The sequence below is a fragment of the Carcharhinus amblyrhynchos genome, chromosome 17, assembly GCF_965287045.1.
Source record: "Carcharhinus amblyrhynchos chromosome 17, sCarAmb.v2.hapA, whole genome shotgun sequence".
Lineage (NCBI taxonomy): Eukaryota > Metazoa > Chordata > Chondrichthyes > Carcharhiniformes > Carcharhinidae > Carcharhinus > Carcharhinus amblyrhynchos.
This window is the reverse complement of record NC_137340.1, coordinates 35,926,056-35,942,761: the sequence shown is the minus strand read 5'-3', so window position 1 is coordinate 35,942,761 and position 16,706 is coordinate 35,926,056. Positions and strand designations below refer to the sequence as shown.

Genomic DNA, 16,706 nt, shown 5'->3' with positions numbered 1-16,706 from the left:
TCTATCTTGGTGGTGACCACCAAGCCTTCTACATCCTATTCCATTCCATATGATGACAGTGCTCTTCATAACTTAATTTATATTAACAATCCTGAAGATATTTGTATACACCTCTGGCAAGCAACCTGTGATGCAGAGCATAGCTTATGCAGTGTTATTCATAGAAATCAAAATAGAATTTAACTATCAGACAAATGACAATGTCCAGCAGACACAACATTTAAAATAGGATGTCGGTTGAGAAGTACAAAGAACAAAGAATAAAGAAAATTACAACACAGGAACAGGCCCTTCGGCCCTCCAAGCCTCCACCGACCATGCTACCTGACTTAACTAAAAGCCCCTACGTTTCCGGGGACAATATCCCTCTATTCCCATCTCATTCATGTACTTGTCAAGGCACCCCTTAAAAGTCACGACCGTATCCGCTTCCACTGCCTCCACAGCAATGAGTTCCAGGCACGCACCACTCTCTGTGTAAAAACTCTGCCTCGTACATCTCTTTTAAAACTTGCCCCTCGCACCTTAAACCTATGCCTTCTAGCAATTGACTCTTCCACTCTGGGAAAATCTCCTGACTCCCCACTTTGTCCATGCCTCTCGTAATCTCATAATGCAGGTCTCCCTTCAACCTCCGTCGCTTCAGTGAGAACAAACCAAGTTTCTCCAATCTCATAGCAAACGCCCTCCATACCAGGCAACGTTCTGGTAAATCTTTTCTGTACCCTGTCCAAAGCCTCCACGTCCTTCTGGCAGTGTGGCGACCAGAATTGAACACTATATCCCTTAAGTACTTAAACCAAAAACTTTAGAAGCAGAAACTCTTTGTGGCAGACAATGTTTCATGCAAAATGCAGAAATGTCAATCATAAATTGTTGCCATTAAACTTGTGCTGATTATTCATACACTGAAGCATTTGCAGTTTGCAGTGTTGGTGTCCTGCTGCGTCATTGCTAAAGCTGATTGTTGGCATCACCTATGATGGACACCGAGCATCTCACATTGATGTTTGCTATTATTTGTGTTGTGTCCTGTATTAGATCATTGTGCCTTTTCAGCTTTGCTTGATATCGGAAAGGATTTATTTTTCAAAGGCATTACGTAATAACTAATACACTGCATAACTTTCTTTCCACAGATCAAGGAACTAATATATACAGAAAGCCACCTATCTACAAACAATATGGTACAGTTCCTTTTTTATTATTGACTTCTGAAAAAGCTAATTGAATGTATTATTCCTGAGCTTTGTTGAAAGTTTAAGAATTTCTTGCTATGTCAGCACCTCGATGAGATGAAAATCAAAATGGTTTGCTCCGTGGTTAGGTAATTATGAGACCAAATCCCAGAAGTCAAATCTAACATGAACGGTTTCAGTAGTTTTGGATGAATATTGTCTAGTGTAGTTCAGACTGCTGCCCTCTCTCCATTCAGAGTAGTATTGACAACTCTGGAGAAGTCTACAACCTTGTGAAGCACTGACCCATATAGAAAGGAGACAGCACTGGAGCATTAAGTAGAAAAACATTCTTTGGGAGAGAGGGGTTTGCATTTCTCTTTTTTGCCTTCACCAGTTATGGAGAATGGAAAGCTTTTGCATTTCAGTTCAGTGTCAGCACCTGACTGCACCAGATGGATTTTATTTTGCTTGCCACCTTTTTGCCTCCCTGGGTGAGGTTACTAATTTGGTCCAAATTTGTGCCCTTTATGGAAAGTTTGTGACCTACACTCAGACTTGCAAGAAAACAAGTTGAGGTTGCCCATCTATTTACATCAAAAACCTACAGTCAGTAGAGGGAGGTGATCTTTAGCCTAGAATCTGGGACGGTTGCATAGCTTGGTCCATTAGTTGGACGTCTAGCATATATTAAGTAACTGCACCACCAAAGCCAGAATTCTCTGATCTTGCCTACAGTTGGGATTCTCCAGTCCTGCTGCAGTGAATGGAGATTTGGCTGGATGCCAAGTTCCTCATTCTTGCTGGCAGCCATGGTGTGGCATGTATGAGACTGGAAAATTCCAGCCTCAATATCCAATTCAGCATGTTGAGGACAGTAACTTTGCAAGAGCTGTTTTGGACTTGTGACTAGAATTGTTCACTGTGCATGTTTTTCATCCATTTATTTCATATTTTAAAAGTTATTAGATATTAGATACCTTTCTACATTTCCTTATAATTCTGTTTTTTGTTTTGCTCACAATCATGATTCTCCTTCACTCTTCCATTAATATGTGGCTGCCTTGATTTCCCCACTCATATTAATGTGTAAGTACTGTTTGCAGTCATGCTGCTTGTAAGTTTTCTGAACCTGGAGGTCTATCTAAATAAGCAAATGCCTCTATTCTGCCAAATTTAAATAGTGGCAGGTTATTGTTATTGGAAAGTTTTAAAATTTAATTTATTTTTAAGTCGGGTAATTTGAAGAATTGAAGAGAAAACGCACCTGGATTTTAAAATTTTTAAACATTAATTAAGTTCCAGATCAATTTTAAACTTTGCATTTTGTCTGTGAAAGAGTAAGGGAAATGTGCCAAAGCTTCAAGATTGTGGTCACGGTTTGCTAATCCTGTTCTGAAACCTCCAGCCTTCATCTTGAGGTGCTCTTGTGGTTCCTCTATCCACATCGACAGCACCCAATTCTCCCCCCCGGGGATGTTGGCTGTCTGCAGCCGTGGATTCCTGTTGGCCCTCTTACTTCCGAAACGTCCCACCATCCTTAATTGGACAGGACCTGTTATTCGGTCAGCTCTGGGAAGATCAACAGCCGGTGGGCATCTTAGGCCATGAGGGCCGGGTCCTAGAAATGGTATCAACCATCTTTTACAAAAACTAAGGAGGTAAGCTTGAGGGCAGCAAGATGGCACAATGGCTAGTACTGCTGCCGCACAGCGCCAGGAACCCAGGTTCGATTCCCGGCTTGGGTCACTGACTGTAAGGAGCCTGCACATTCTCCCCATGTCTGTGTGGGTTTCCTCCGGGTGCTCCGGTTTGCTCCCACTGTCTGAAAAGTGAGCTGGTTAGGTGCATTGGCCATGCTAAATTCTCCCTCAGCGTACCTGAACAGGTGCCTAAATGTGGCAACTAGGGGATTCTCAGAAGCTTCATTGCAGTGTTAATATAAGCCTACTTTTGACACTAATAAATAAACTTTAAACTTTTCCACCCTTTTGAATGTGACTTCCCACAAGGAGCATGGGATTGATGAATCTCCTAAAATGTGGAAAACCATTTTTAAAAGCGTTTTCCTCCCCCCAAGACCCTTCATTAGCCAGAGCCAGCATTCTATTGATGGATAGAGAGCATAACCATTAACCACTGCACTGTTGGATGCAGTGTTGACCTTTCAGGAACAAAAAAAATTTAGCTTTTGATAACCCAGCCTGTTTTTCCAGCAGCAATGTTTCCTTAGAACTGCATTCCTACCATAATAGTGATTGATTTGGGCCACAGTAAAATAAAAATACATCTCTCAGTAGGCAGCACAACATAAAAATAGCAGATTTTATCATATTTAATTAATAGACTGGTGTGGAAATATTATAAGCCTCAAAGGATTTATTATTTGCACTATTAATAAACATGTCTCTCATGCCAGCATTTATGCCGTTCTGCTGAGGTTTCTGATGATCTACTGATCTGGACAATCAGGAATGTTCCCAGTTTAACCCCCCCAGATACTAAGTCTGAATTCCTTTAACGTTCATCGGTTTATTGCTAGCTTAATCTTTCAGTAACATCACATGTACTAGATCTGATTACTGTGTCATCTAACTTAATGCCTGAGGTGGTCGTCCTTCAATGGCCAACATGCACAGAAACAGGCCTGGAAAATGGAGCTGAAACTGGAGTATGTCCCCCCTAATGTTTCATCTCGGCCACCAGGGGGCACTGGTAGCCTGCTAGATTGGCAAAGGAAATCTGCCACTGAGACAGCATTAACAAAACAAGCAAACAAACTCACATATACTCAGACATCTACTTGTGAACCCATCAATTCAAAGTTCAGACACTTTGACCTCTTCCAAGATTTGCAACAAAAAATTTGCCTTTGAAACAGTATTTTTTTTAAGTTTAAACGCAAATCCATTCCTTGCTTGCTCTAAAAACCAAATTCAAATTCTAATTGAATCCAATTCATGGTCCCCACAAAAGAGATAAACAAGATCCAAGCTGATAAGATATTGCAACCTATCTTGGGCTTGAGCTTAGCCAGAAGGTTTTGAAACATTATTTTGAACTAACTCAAATAAAAATAGCTGCTCTAAACAGTCTTGTCCTTCTAGTGAAACATGGCAACAGTAATACACCTCACGGTTAGATTGAACATAAGACTGTTCTTCATACCAGGAGAACTCCTCATTAATCATCAAGCTGTACCTTTGATTAGCTTTGAAATTATTAGGCAGAATCTTTTTTTTAAATAAAAAGTTTGGAAACCAAGGACTCCACTAAGGCTGAAAAATGAAAAATAGATTAAGTCGGCAATTAATGATGAGGGAATCAGAAGTCTGAAGGCTGTAGGTGGAAGGAAATATTGGAGGTAGTACAGATGCCTGTAGTTTCAAAATCCTGGGGGGAAAAACCAAGTTGGATTTGGAAATTCAAATAAAATACATGGAGCTATGGAAAAAAGCTCCATAGCTGTTGGAAAAGAGTCAGGAAATAAGTCAGCAAGATAGAGCAATTTAAGCAGAAACTAAAGGGATAAATTTTCCAATCCAGTGCACGACCTGTGATAAGTTGGCTCGACGCGAGCATGGTCAGAAAGTCAGCACTACCACCTTGACTCCAACTCACACATATGATTTCATGCTAGGATTTTGTGGTTGGAGAATTTAACATTCAGCAACCATGCATATGCCTTTGGCGAGAGGAGTAAATAGCAGTAACTTGTTTAGAATGGTGCTGTGCCAGATCTTGGAGAGGCTCAAGGTGCAAACAGATGGTTCACCAAATTGTTTAAGAACAGAAGTTCAGAGGCATGATTCAGACAACAAGAACACCAGTAGGACATCTATGTGCTAATCCACACTGGTGCATATTGATTAAGTTAGAATTTTCAAGCTGTTGGCTAATTGGCAATTTACGACCACATCCATCGTCTTCGGAGGTAATGTTGCAAAGACAATGGAATGGTAGCTAGAAGGTTAAAAAGGCTAGGTGAATATGACCACACTTCCAAGAAGAGGAGGTGAACTGGAAGAAGATAGACTAAACACAGACATGGATCTGGAAAGCACACCATCAGGACTAAACTGGGAAATGGAGTTCAGAGAACAGAGAGCTTGGCAGGACAGGCAGCAGTACAATGTTAGTAAAAATGAATGAATAGGATAACATAACGGAATGGACACAATGTGATGTGAGTAAGTATTTCAGAGGTGGACCATTTTTTTTTTAGATTCAATAAGTAGACTTACACTAACAGTCAAGCTCATTGATCCAGAGGCACTGAGGAGGAACCACGTTTAAATAAACTGAATTGGAGATGGCACTGCAATACTGACTTTCCAGTCTCCACTCCGCTCAAGTGTACCTCCTCATTGGTGAACTTCCCTTACATGAAAAGCGCCTTTGCGCCAGCCAAAATTATAAAGTAATGATTATTATGTTTTGTGTAAATATCTTTAAGTCAACTGATTTAAAAAAAAACTACACCCTCTGCTATACAAAATCAATGGCTTTGTTAAATTAAGACAAAGAATTAAAATCACTTGAGATCATTATTGAGGTTTGCTAACAAGAGTGTTAGGAATTCTAAATCTAACATATAAGCCATATTATGCACTAAAAGTGAGTCCCTCAATATTAGGCCTCATATATAAATGTGCTACAGTTCTTTCCATAATTACTTGTGATGTTTTCTGTTATGACTAACCCATTATAAAATAGTTAATACAATGATTAAGTTGCTAAACAAAGCATAGTAACTTTATGCCAGAAGAATACGATTATTATTTGTGATGAAGAGATGTCACTAACACTGTACTGATTAGCAGAGGGTGCTGAAAGCCTACAGCAGGCTAGTAGGAAAACCCCAGTCTATTTCAGGCACAGTAGCACATGCTGAGTTCCCACTGGTTGCCACTCTAGATGCAGCTGCAATGGCAGCACAACTCAAGACAGGCGTGGAAATCATCAAGTCTTCCAAGTTCCCAGCTGCCCAGGCTCCAGATCCCGATCAAAGTTCTGAGGTGGAGACTGACTACTGGCCAGGTTCAGGTACCTTAGGTATGATAAAAGCCTGACAAACGGGCCTTGCAATTCATTAACTATTCTTTAAAGTTTTCTGTTTTCCAAGATAATAATGTAAGTTCGTCAGGATAACATTGCCAAAACTAAAATTTTGAAAGTTTTTAAATTTCTCATTTGTTTCTAATAATGCTAATAATTTAATATATATATTCTGAACTTTAAAAAATCTGAATCTGAACTCGCATGACTTTGCAAACAGGGTTTCCTGTTACGACCAACATTTTCACTGATACGTTGTCATATGTCAAGAAGTCATTTCTGTGCAGGTAGAAGGTGAAGTCAACAGTGCAGCAGATTTTCATTCAACTGGCTGTTATTAGAACTGATTGACCGCAAAGGTAGTGTCTGTCACAAGAACAGCCAGAAATGTTCTGAATGGAAAGTGCCGCTTCTTGCTTATCCTGAGAATGGAATCAGACAATGGTCATGTGTTCCCTTTTGTCACTACATATAGCTCCTTGGCCAAATACAGCCAGCTCTCTCAATGAGCCAGTGAGTTCCAATGACAAGCAGCCTTGGACCGCCAGTGTCTCTCTCTTGAGATGCGAATCCACATTCAGTTGCTATAGTTTTCCAATTTATCATTTAACTGGACCCAGTGTGCTCAAGGTGCACATGCAGTGCTATTTATCAAGAAACATCAATACACTTACATTGCCTAAATATCATTGTGGTTAAACTGATCACTTCACAAGGGCAGTTGTGAGTCCAAACAACCACAGACAAAAATCCAATTGTGCAGAGCAACTGGATGAGTGAGACATTTGGCTGGAATGTAAATCCAGGAGGCGGAAGGTCATTTGACAGTTTTTTTTTATTTATATCCAATTCAATCCAATCTAAGTCCAATTCAAAGTCTCAGCAAGTGGGCCATTCCCGATCCAAGCTGACAAGACAAGCAAGCCTGTTCCTGTCTTGGGCTTATCTACATGATCCAAGCTGATTGGAGCAGGCATTGCACCCCCTCCAAGGCTTGATCTCATTTGCATCTTAGCCAAAAGGCCAAGATGCTGCTTTAAAAAAATTGCTTCAAATGAAGCTTCAATGCAACCTCATGACTTCAGTCAAACGTAGGACACCAATACTATACTTGATCTTAGCCAAAAGGCTGAGAAGCAATTTTGAGTGTAGCTTTTGACAGTTTATGTTGGTGCAGGTTCAGGTACAAGCAATTCATTGCTGTGATCTCTGAACACTGCAGGATGGAGCATTGCTGTCAACCCCTCCTTTAAATTCCTGGCTTAAAAAGGGGTATTGTGCTCAAAGAGCAATGCGTGACAGATTTATTTTCCATTCATATACAACTGATGCAACAACATCATTGGAATGTTTCATTTGGGTTTAATGTTGTTATGTTGAAAATGGCGTGACATTGTTCTGATTTGCATTTTTGAGAAAATAAGATTTGTCAGGCATTGTTTCTGTGTGTGAACAATATCCTTGTAATTTTATCTGAAGCTTTCCTTCCCTTAATGTCCTTTGGGTGTTTCGCCTTTTTAGGTGAACACTTATTGCAACTCAAATCAGGTGTATGGTCACAAACACATCTCCCAAAAAGAAGAAGCATCTCACTTTTTTCATTATCAGTGTAGAGAGAAGGTTTCAGTTATCCATGCTCTGCACTGTGGATGGATTTAAAGACTTTCAGTATTGGAACTTAAATTAATATTGCTAAAATTAGTCTTCTAAAAAGTGTACTACTGCCAAAGGCTTTTTTCAGAAGTCTTCAGCAATCTGGTTGACTGTTCCCAAACAACACCAATGCTCTGCATTTGTTTTGGTGCCAGTAATTTGACCTAAACAATATTTCACGCATAAATATGTGTTTTTTTTTCATTTCTGAAGTGGGGGGGAGGAGGATTTAAACAGTTTTTTCCCAATTTCTTTCAAACCACTGATTTCCATTGTAATATATGACAGCAGTGTTCCTCCAGCTGACTAATGTGGTTGGAAAGAGAGACTAGTGAAATTTATATAAAACATAAGTCAGTTGGCCCAAACTCTCTAGTGTGAGCTTAAAAAAATACTGTTTTAGATCTTGGCTTCAATTTCTGATGAAGCATTGGAGTGGGATAAAGATAAGTTTGTGCCACGCAACCTTCCCCTAAGTTCTTGAATTATTTCAGATGTACTCTGTAACTTGGGAACAAAAGGACTTTTTGGGACTTTTTCCCACTTCTTTCTCCACCTTTGTTAACAAGTCATTTTCTCAAAGAGTCCCCACTATTGCTACTCACTGCTGTTTGAGAACATTACACTTGACTTTACCCTGACAAACATGCAGCGGCTAAAATTACAGATTCACCACAAATCCCTTTGTCACTTTACTAACTGCACATGTCACTAAATAGCATGTTGAGGGGTTTTTTTTTTGGTTGGATTCATAAATTCCTGGTGGGTTTTGCACCTAACTTTGAAGCCCTGAAGAAATCAGGAGAAAACAAGGAAGTTCCGGGTATGTTTGTCGAGATTTAGTGTCTTTTTGGTCACAAAGCATGTTCTTTTTTAAATTACGATCACTGCACGGGCAGTTCTCAAATGCCTTTTGTCCCAATTATGTTAGGAAAGCCTTTTTCACACGGCAAGTGGTTCGGGTAAGGAATGCGTTGCCTGGAAGTGTGATGGAGGCTGGTTCAACTGAAACATTCAAGAGGGCATTGGATTATTTTTTGAATACAAGCAATGGGCATGGTTATGGGGAAAAGGCAGGAAAATGGCACTCAGTCATAATGCTCATTTGAAGAGCCAGTAGCAATATGATGGGCCAAATGGCCGCCTTCTGTACCTCAACAATTCTGTGAATGAGAATGTTATAATGTAGGTATGTCACTTGACTGCCCAGAATGAGTCCAATAGCCTGAACTCTATGGCCATTCACACCCTGCCAGCACTGAAAGGGAGGACAGAGAGTTTGGCAGCCAAATCTCCGTTCCCTGCAGTGGGGAGGGGGGGCAGAGAATCCCACTGGCGTGAATGGCCAGAGAATCCCGCTGAATGTAACTAGCAGAAAGCCAGCACTCCCGTCTGGATCAGACAACAGTCTTATTTGAATGGTGCTTCTATACCCATCATTGGACCTTGATCCGGTTTTCATGCACTAATGGGTGTCTGTTCTTGTAAGTGTCCCATTCATTTGTTCCTGACATGGTACAGTCCAATCAAGGGTCCTTAAAGTGGGACTAGCACTCCTAGAATGGACCAAGTAGTTTCTTTTTTCCTCTTTTTATTGTTTGTGACACCAGGAAGACGATTCCTGCTGCTTTAGTTCCTTGAGAATACGGGAGCCTGCTGGAAGGCTGTATACATTTGCCATCCCCCCCACCCATGTGGCATGCTCTCCCTGACTATCCTGATGCCTGACAGAGCCCATTTTTACACTTTACTCTTGAGGTCCGACCGTCAAGATGGATTGGGACTTGCATGGGTGTAATCATGATTGAACAATGTGATCACAGCACCGGCCAGTTTGCTGATTAATGCATCAGACAAATATTGCCATCTGTACGTCTCTTTTCAAGAGGGAAAAAAAATTGAAGTTTGTGCACTAATTCCTTGCTGAAATCAGAGAATCAATCTTAACCGGGACTAAGCCACCGAGGTGATTGCAGGCTTCATCCCGCTTTGGTTTTAAACCCCTACAAGACAGGATATACTATCACAATCCTCTGACGTTGTATTTTGTTGCCACCAGGAATGGACAGGAGGAGGGGGAGTGAGCGAGAAGAGGAAGACGAGGAAAAACTCAGACGTAGACAACTCCAAGAGGAGCAACTCAGCAAAGTATGACTACCTTGTGGTATCTAGAATTGTTAGAATGTATAATTAAAAAAGTATATATTTTATGTCAATTTACTATGGAACCATAGAATCCCTACAGTGCAGAAGGACGCCATTTGGCCCATCGAGTCTGCACCCTTTATAACATTGAGGTTAACGAAACAAGCAAATGACAACCTGTAACAGTCAACCTAACTTTTCATGACTGCTGCAGTATTAATAATTAATTAATGTATATCTATGTATGTACTTGTTTTGTGTGTCATGCCCATTGATATTAGGCTAATGCAAAGAGGTTGAGACAATTGGGTCTGACTTTCAACCAAATTTCAGTTTTCTGATAGCACATATTAAACCTATAACCGTTGTTCAAGAGTATTTTTCAGATGTGTATGTATTTTTGTACTTTTTAAAGTTATCTATTTTTATGCAAACAATCTGCAGCCAGCACCATTTCAGTTTAATGGCTCAGACCTCATCCATAGCTCAGATTATCCAGTCCCGCTGCTGCGAATGGAGATTTACTGAGTGCCAAATTCTCTGTTCTCGCTGGCAGCAGTAACAAGGCATACAAAATGGAAGAATTTCAGCAATACTTTTGCATCATCTATGTGGTAGCGCGCGGGATTCCTTACTGCGTGTTTCCCGGCATTGGAAGGCATTCTGTCATTGGCGAACAGCAGGATCTTCTGGCCTTGCCGCTGTCAATGGGATTTCCCATTGGCTCTACCCCATGCTGCCAGGAAACTGATGGCGTGGGGGGCGGGGTTCCATCAGTGGGACCAGAGGTTCCCACTGGCATTGAATTCCAACTGATGTCATTCATGAAAGTTTACAACTAAACTCAGAATTTTCCAGAGTACCTCCCTGTCTGCCCTCCCAGGTGGATGGAACTAATTCCAAGGCCTTGTTCAAAGAACTGGGGAGCTCTCCAGGTGCGCTGGTCACCATTTATCCCTCAGTTAACACCTAAAACAGACGATCAGGTTATTTATTAAACTGCTGAATGTGGGACCTTGTGCGCAAATTGACTGCCAGATTTCTTACATTACAACAATTGCTGCACTTCTTTGGCTGCTGAGTGCTGTGTGGAATGTCCCGAGATTGTGAAAGATGCAAAGTGATATATAAATGCAAAGCTTTCTTCTTCCTCTCATTTGGGGGTTCCCCCAGCACAACAGGACAGGTCACACTGCAGACTAATCACCAACCAATGTTTATCAATGTTCATCTTCAGTATTGCTTGGGTTAAGGAAATGAAGTTAATCCTTAATCAAAGCAGGATTGTTTGTCTTGTCCTACTGCACGAAATGTATCACTGCTCATGTTTGTACTCAGCTTCTTGAAACAGCTTGAAGTAAATTATGTTCAAAAAATGGACATTGTCTCCAGGGAAAACCCTAACGATGTTTAGCTAATCTCACTAACTCCCCCTGACTGGAGCTGCATTCGTTGGCTCTTCAGAAATACAGATTTGTTTATTTTGGGAATTATCTTTTGTAATTGTCCAGATCCAGTCAGGCCTTGGGAAGCTGATCCTAAAGGAAGAGCTGGAAAAGGAGAAGCTAGCCCGTTTAGCCTCTCATACTCCTTCTGGTGATCTCCAATTCAGACATCGCTATGAATCAGCAGGAAATGCATGTAAGAATATAAATCTTTCATTAAACGTGTGCGATGAATAACTTCTTTATCAATTTGTAATTCTTTGCCATGGGCCTTTTGACAAATGAACTTAATATTCTTTATACAAGCCAAGCTTCTCTATATTACAATGTTGCCTCAAAACTTTGGATGATATTTTATGTAGTTCCAGGCAATATAACGCACTTTCTTATAATTAACTTGAATATTTGAATTAGACATCATTCAATGGGATTTTTGAATTAGTTGCATTATTAAAAGTTGGTTTAGAGAGGTTTCAGCAGGCAATAATAGGATTTTCCAATATAGAGACGTAGAGATCGACAGCATAGAAAAGGTCCTTCGGCCCATCTCGTCTACACCCATCAGAAACAAACCACCTAACTTAAAATGTTATGATCATATTAAAAATGCCCATTTATAATCAGTTAGCCAAATGGTGGCTCCGCCTTAGAAAGCAAATCCATGTGTACATGGGTTTTATGCCATTTTCAGAGAGATGATGATCTATCCTCGGTCTGTCAAAGGGAGACACCATGTTAGCCACATTGCACAAAGTGAGTCTGAAACAGAATCTAAATCACTGCAAGCTATTCCTCACCATTAGCATTGTCAGAAACCTTTGGAGAAAGTTGTTGCTCCACCCTTCTGACAATAGATTGGGTGTGAGAGAGCCTAAAAAAAAGGAAAGAAGACAGTTATGCTGACCTCCACCTACCCATGATCTGCCAACTACTTCTTTATGTCTGCCAATGTTCAGTACGTAAACTAAAGCTTCCCTAAGGCTTATGGGTGGCACAGTAGTTAACAGTGCTAGGGACCTGGGCTCAATTCCGGCCTTGGGTGACCACCTGTGTGGAGTTTGCACGTTCTCTCTCTGTCTGCGTGGGCTTCCTCTGGGTACTCCGGTTTTCCCCCTCAGTCCAAGAATCTGCAGGTTAAGTGGATTACCATGATAAATTGCCCCTTAGTCTCTCAAGATGTGTAGGTTAGGGGGAAGTAGTGGGGTAAATACACAGGGTAATGGGGATAGGGCATGGGTTTGATGCTCTGTCGGAGTTGGCTCAGGCTCAGTGGGCTGAATGGCCTCCTGCACTGTAGGGATTCTACTCTATGGACTCTATAAACTAGGATGAGAGTATGTAACATAGTAGCAGTCATAACATCAACCGTTATTTTCCCAAATACCAATCATCATGTACCCCTTTCAAAAACCACCAATAATTAGAAATCTTCTGGCTGGAGAACTCCAGCTATTAAATTGAAATGATGAGTTGTCAATATGTGACTCCCTGAGAGATGGTTTTATGAAGTATTACAATCCCAACAAAGAAAATCCGAAGTAATAAGTCTCTAATTAAAATGAAAAGCTTTCAATTAATGAAATAACTAATCAGTACTCCAGGTTGTTTCCTTCCTTCACGTTTCAGAATAGTGCAATCATTGAACATGTTAGTTTAATGTTTTAAGCCTGTATTCCCTCAATATAATGACAGTCAAAATTATTCTCACACTAAAGGAATGCACTCTGCTGACATTGTTTTCACTTGCTGAAATGCATTTATACCTTTAAAAAAATTTTGTATAATCACAAGATAGCAGCTCTAATGTTAATCTTTCCGTATATCTGCTGTACCTGAATGAAAGCAGTAGCTCCGTGGGAAAGGGCACTCATCAGTAAGAAACAGGGTTCTTCAATATCTTTACATTCCAATCTTCGAAAGACTTCCATTGAATTGCTACCTCACCTCCAAGATAGTTTCCTCCTCACATGAGAACGGACCCCAGGAATTGACCTTCCTGTCAAAGTAATCAATTAATCTATCAGATTATTTAGGAAGTAAGGAATTTTAATCCCCAAACCAGCTCAGCAAAAACATTCCGGAGAAGATGTCCATTTGCTCTTTTGGTGGAGCAGGTGTTATTTTGGGTGAGGTTTACTCTGTGAGGCTTCAAGTCCTCTTTCGCATCAATTCAGTTTGCTTTAGCTGTACATAGTCCCATTTTTAAGTGGTCAGCTGTGTTTGTATTAAAGGTAACAATCATTAATTGTCACAAAAAAATCCATTTGGTTCACGAATGACCTTCAGAGAAGGAAATCTGCCACCTTTGCCTGATCTGGCCTACATGTTACTCCAGACCTACAGTAATGTGATTGACCCTTAACTGTCCTCTGTTGGAGCTTCCAGTCAGAAGCTTTCCTTTGGGGCAGAAATGACAATCCCAAGGGGGCACAGGTTCAAGGTAAGGGTGGAAAGGTTCAGTAGAGATGTGCAGGGGAAGTTTTTTTACACAGAGGTGGAGGCCTGGAATGCGCTGCCAAGTGAGGTGCTTGAGGCAGATGTGTCAGCGACACTTAAGATTTATCTGGATAGGCACATGAACAGACGAGGTATAGAGGGATACCGGCGGTTGGTCCAGGTAGGACAACGTGATCGGAGCGGGCTTAGTGAGTCAAAGAGCCTGTTCCTGTGCTGTGTTGTTCTTGAAATGGCCTAGCAAGCCATGGAGTTCAAGGGCAATTAGGGATGGGCAACAGATGCCAACCTTGCCAGTGACACTCTTATCCCTTGAAAAAAAATAATCAACCATGATTGCCCTGTGAAGATTATTGGGCCAATTTATCTGTCATCTAATCACCTAAATGTATGTCATGTCAGGTTTACATTGTTTTGCAGAGACTTATCCTGGCTGCCATCCACTCCGAACCCCCCCCTCCACCCCTCCCCTTCTGGACAATACTTTACAAATCTTTCAATCTAACGTTACACTCCCATAACTTGTGTATTTTGTTTTTTTTTAATGCAATTCTGATTCTTACAAAAAAATAAGAATAAGCTGGAAGTGGGTGTGAATGTGATGCCTTTGATTTTGAAAGATTGATCCTCGGCTTCTATGTACATTCCTCTATATAAAAAGCATTTCATATATGTATGCCACGATGGCACAGTGGTTAGCACTGCTGCCTCACAGCATCAGGGACTTGGGTTCAATTCCCAGCTTGGGTCACTAACTGTATGGAGTCTGTAAATTCTCCCCGTGTCTGCGTGGGTTTTCTCTGGGTGCTCTGGTTTCTTCCCACAGTCCAAAAGATGTGCTGGTTAGGTGTATTGGCCATGCTAAATTCTCCCGTAGTGTACCCAAACAGATGCCGGAGTGTGGCAACTAGGGGATTTTCACAGTAACCTCATTGCTGTGTTAATGAAAGCCTACTTGTAACACTAATAAATAAACTTAAACATTATGTTACTGCTATTCCTGATAACACTATTTACCTTTAAATCATATCCATATTGAATTGCCTATTCCCTTTACTGCTCTAGAGTTGTTAATATAGAATATTAGCTTAAATTTATTACTTTTGTTGTCTCCTGTTAACTTTCTGAAGTTTTAATGTTGTTTTTTCATTTCTCCCCTTCAGCACTGCATGCTTCTGCGTCCAAAACATCCTCTCTCCCAGGTTATGGAAGAAATGGATTACATAGGGTAAGACAAGACTCACATGCAACACACACTATGTAAATGGCCAATGACATGAGCTGGCACTCCTTGTGTCTGACTGATCCAGTTACTGCCTTTACTTAAAATTGTAACCCGAGCTCTGGAGTTTTCATATGTGCCAGCCAAGAATAATTAGTGACAAGTTGTCTGAAGCATGTTCATATAATTTAAATTTGTAAAGGATGGATTGTTACGGGAAATTTTGGAACAAATGAGTTTACAGTGTTTTACACACACATGTTTATGAAACAAAGTTATGACAGCGTTGAAAATACATATCACTGTTATACCACAGCCATTCTACGTGTAAAACATTGTTCATTTTTAATATATGCAATGGAGTGAGCTACTCAAGATTTAGAATTTGACTTGCCGGGATTGTTATCATTTTGAAGCTTAAGCATTTTGATTTGCTTCTAATAAAAGTCCTACGTGGAGAAAAGTTATCCTTTACTTCAACTTAGTATTAAGAAATCAGAAGGAAGAGGATTTAGTTCTGCAATTAATGAACACACTGTTGGATCAGCTCTGGGACCCTGACTTAAAGCAGTACAGACTGATAGGGTGGAAAGCTTCTTGCTGTATAGGATACTGCAGGAATTGAGTTGATCCAGCCCCAACATCTCAAATATCACTATTTTGGTATTAATCAGTAGTCTCACACAGAGGAACCACAACTCTGGTTCAATTAAGATATAGTTGAAAAATTCTCCGTGCCCTTGGGAAAGTCATCTGGGCTTTGGGCATTGGCCGATTCCCCAGGGAATCTACAAACAACTTAACTTTGCAGCTTTCTATGTTGCACCCGATGCTGGTAATACTTGATACTGGGGGGAGCAAGTCTGAACTGCAAACTTGGACTGGAATTTTCCAGCTGTTCTCGCCGAAGGAATCTTTTGGTCTTGCCAAAGGCGAACCTTCACCTTGGGTTTCCTGGCGGTGGGTGTACGTAGAACGGGAAGCCCTGTTGAAAGCAGCGGGATCAGAAGATCTCGCCACCGGCCAATGACAGGCTCCCTTCAACCATCCATGCCGCAGGGGCTGTGGAAAATCTCACCGTTTATTTTCCTCAATTGCTAACATTCCTTGAATTTAGAAAGGCCAAATAATTAACCAAAATGGTCAGAGAAATGAAAGATGTCCTCTCTTGATTTTTTTGAAACGTGTGCATCCCCACGATCAGTTTGGAGTTGACCCATTGGCATCACTAGGTTCACATCACTGTGGGCTTTTTATCTGTCACATGGAAAATGAAGGGCACAAAAAATGCTGGAAAGTAAAATCAAGATAAAGAACAAACAGTTTTTAAAAATGTTTGAAAGGCAAGAGTTGGAATTATTGGACACCAAAAGGTAACCTGTATGTCAAGGTAGAAGACTTGGAGATGGTTTTTAATCAATATAAGTATCTTCACAAAAGAGGCAGGTAAACACAACTGTAGTCAAGCAGAAGGACTATGAAATATTAAATAGGATCAACATAGTGAGAGATGAAATAGAGGTTCAGCATCTTTGAAAGCAGGCATATAAC

General features: G+C 40.7%; 1 protein-coding gene and 1 non-coding gene across 11 annotated transcripts in view; one reads left to right on the top strand and one right to left on the bottom strand.

Annotated features, from left to right (window-relative positions):
• The window catches only part of ablim1b (actin binding LIM protein 1b), a 385,473-nt gene that overhangs the window by 354,748 nt on the left and 14,019 nt on the right, over positions 1-16,706 (top strand). For 6 of the 10 annotated variants that reach the window (XM_080205827.1, XM_080205819.1, XM_080205818.1 and 3 more), the window contains 5 exons: positions 1,140-1,187; positions 6,096-6,233; positions 9,949-10,037; positions 11,546-11,675; positions 15,097-15,161. In XM_080205827.1, coding sequence (XP_080061953.1) covers positions 1,140-1,187; positions 6,096-6,233; positions 9,949-10,037; positions 11,546-11,675; positions 15,097-15,161 — 470 coding nt within the window. The remainder of the gene's footprint in view (positions 1-1,139; positions 1,188-6,095; positions 6,234-9,948; positions 10,038-11,545; positions 11,676-15,096; positions 15,162-16,706) is intronic. The other 4 variants (XM_080205823.1, XM_080205821.1, XM_080205826.1 and 1 more) reach the window with 1 other exon arrangement.
• Positions 7,185-7,377, bottom strand: LOC145354603 (U2 spliceosomal RNA). Its single transcript, XR_013888876.1, has one exon. It is a non-coding gene; the product is annotated as a U2 spliceosomal RNA (small nuclear RNA).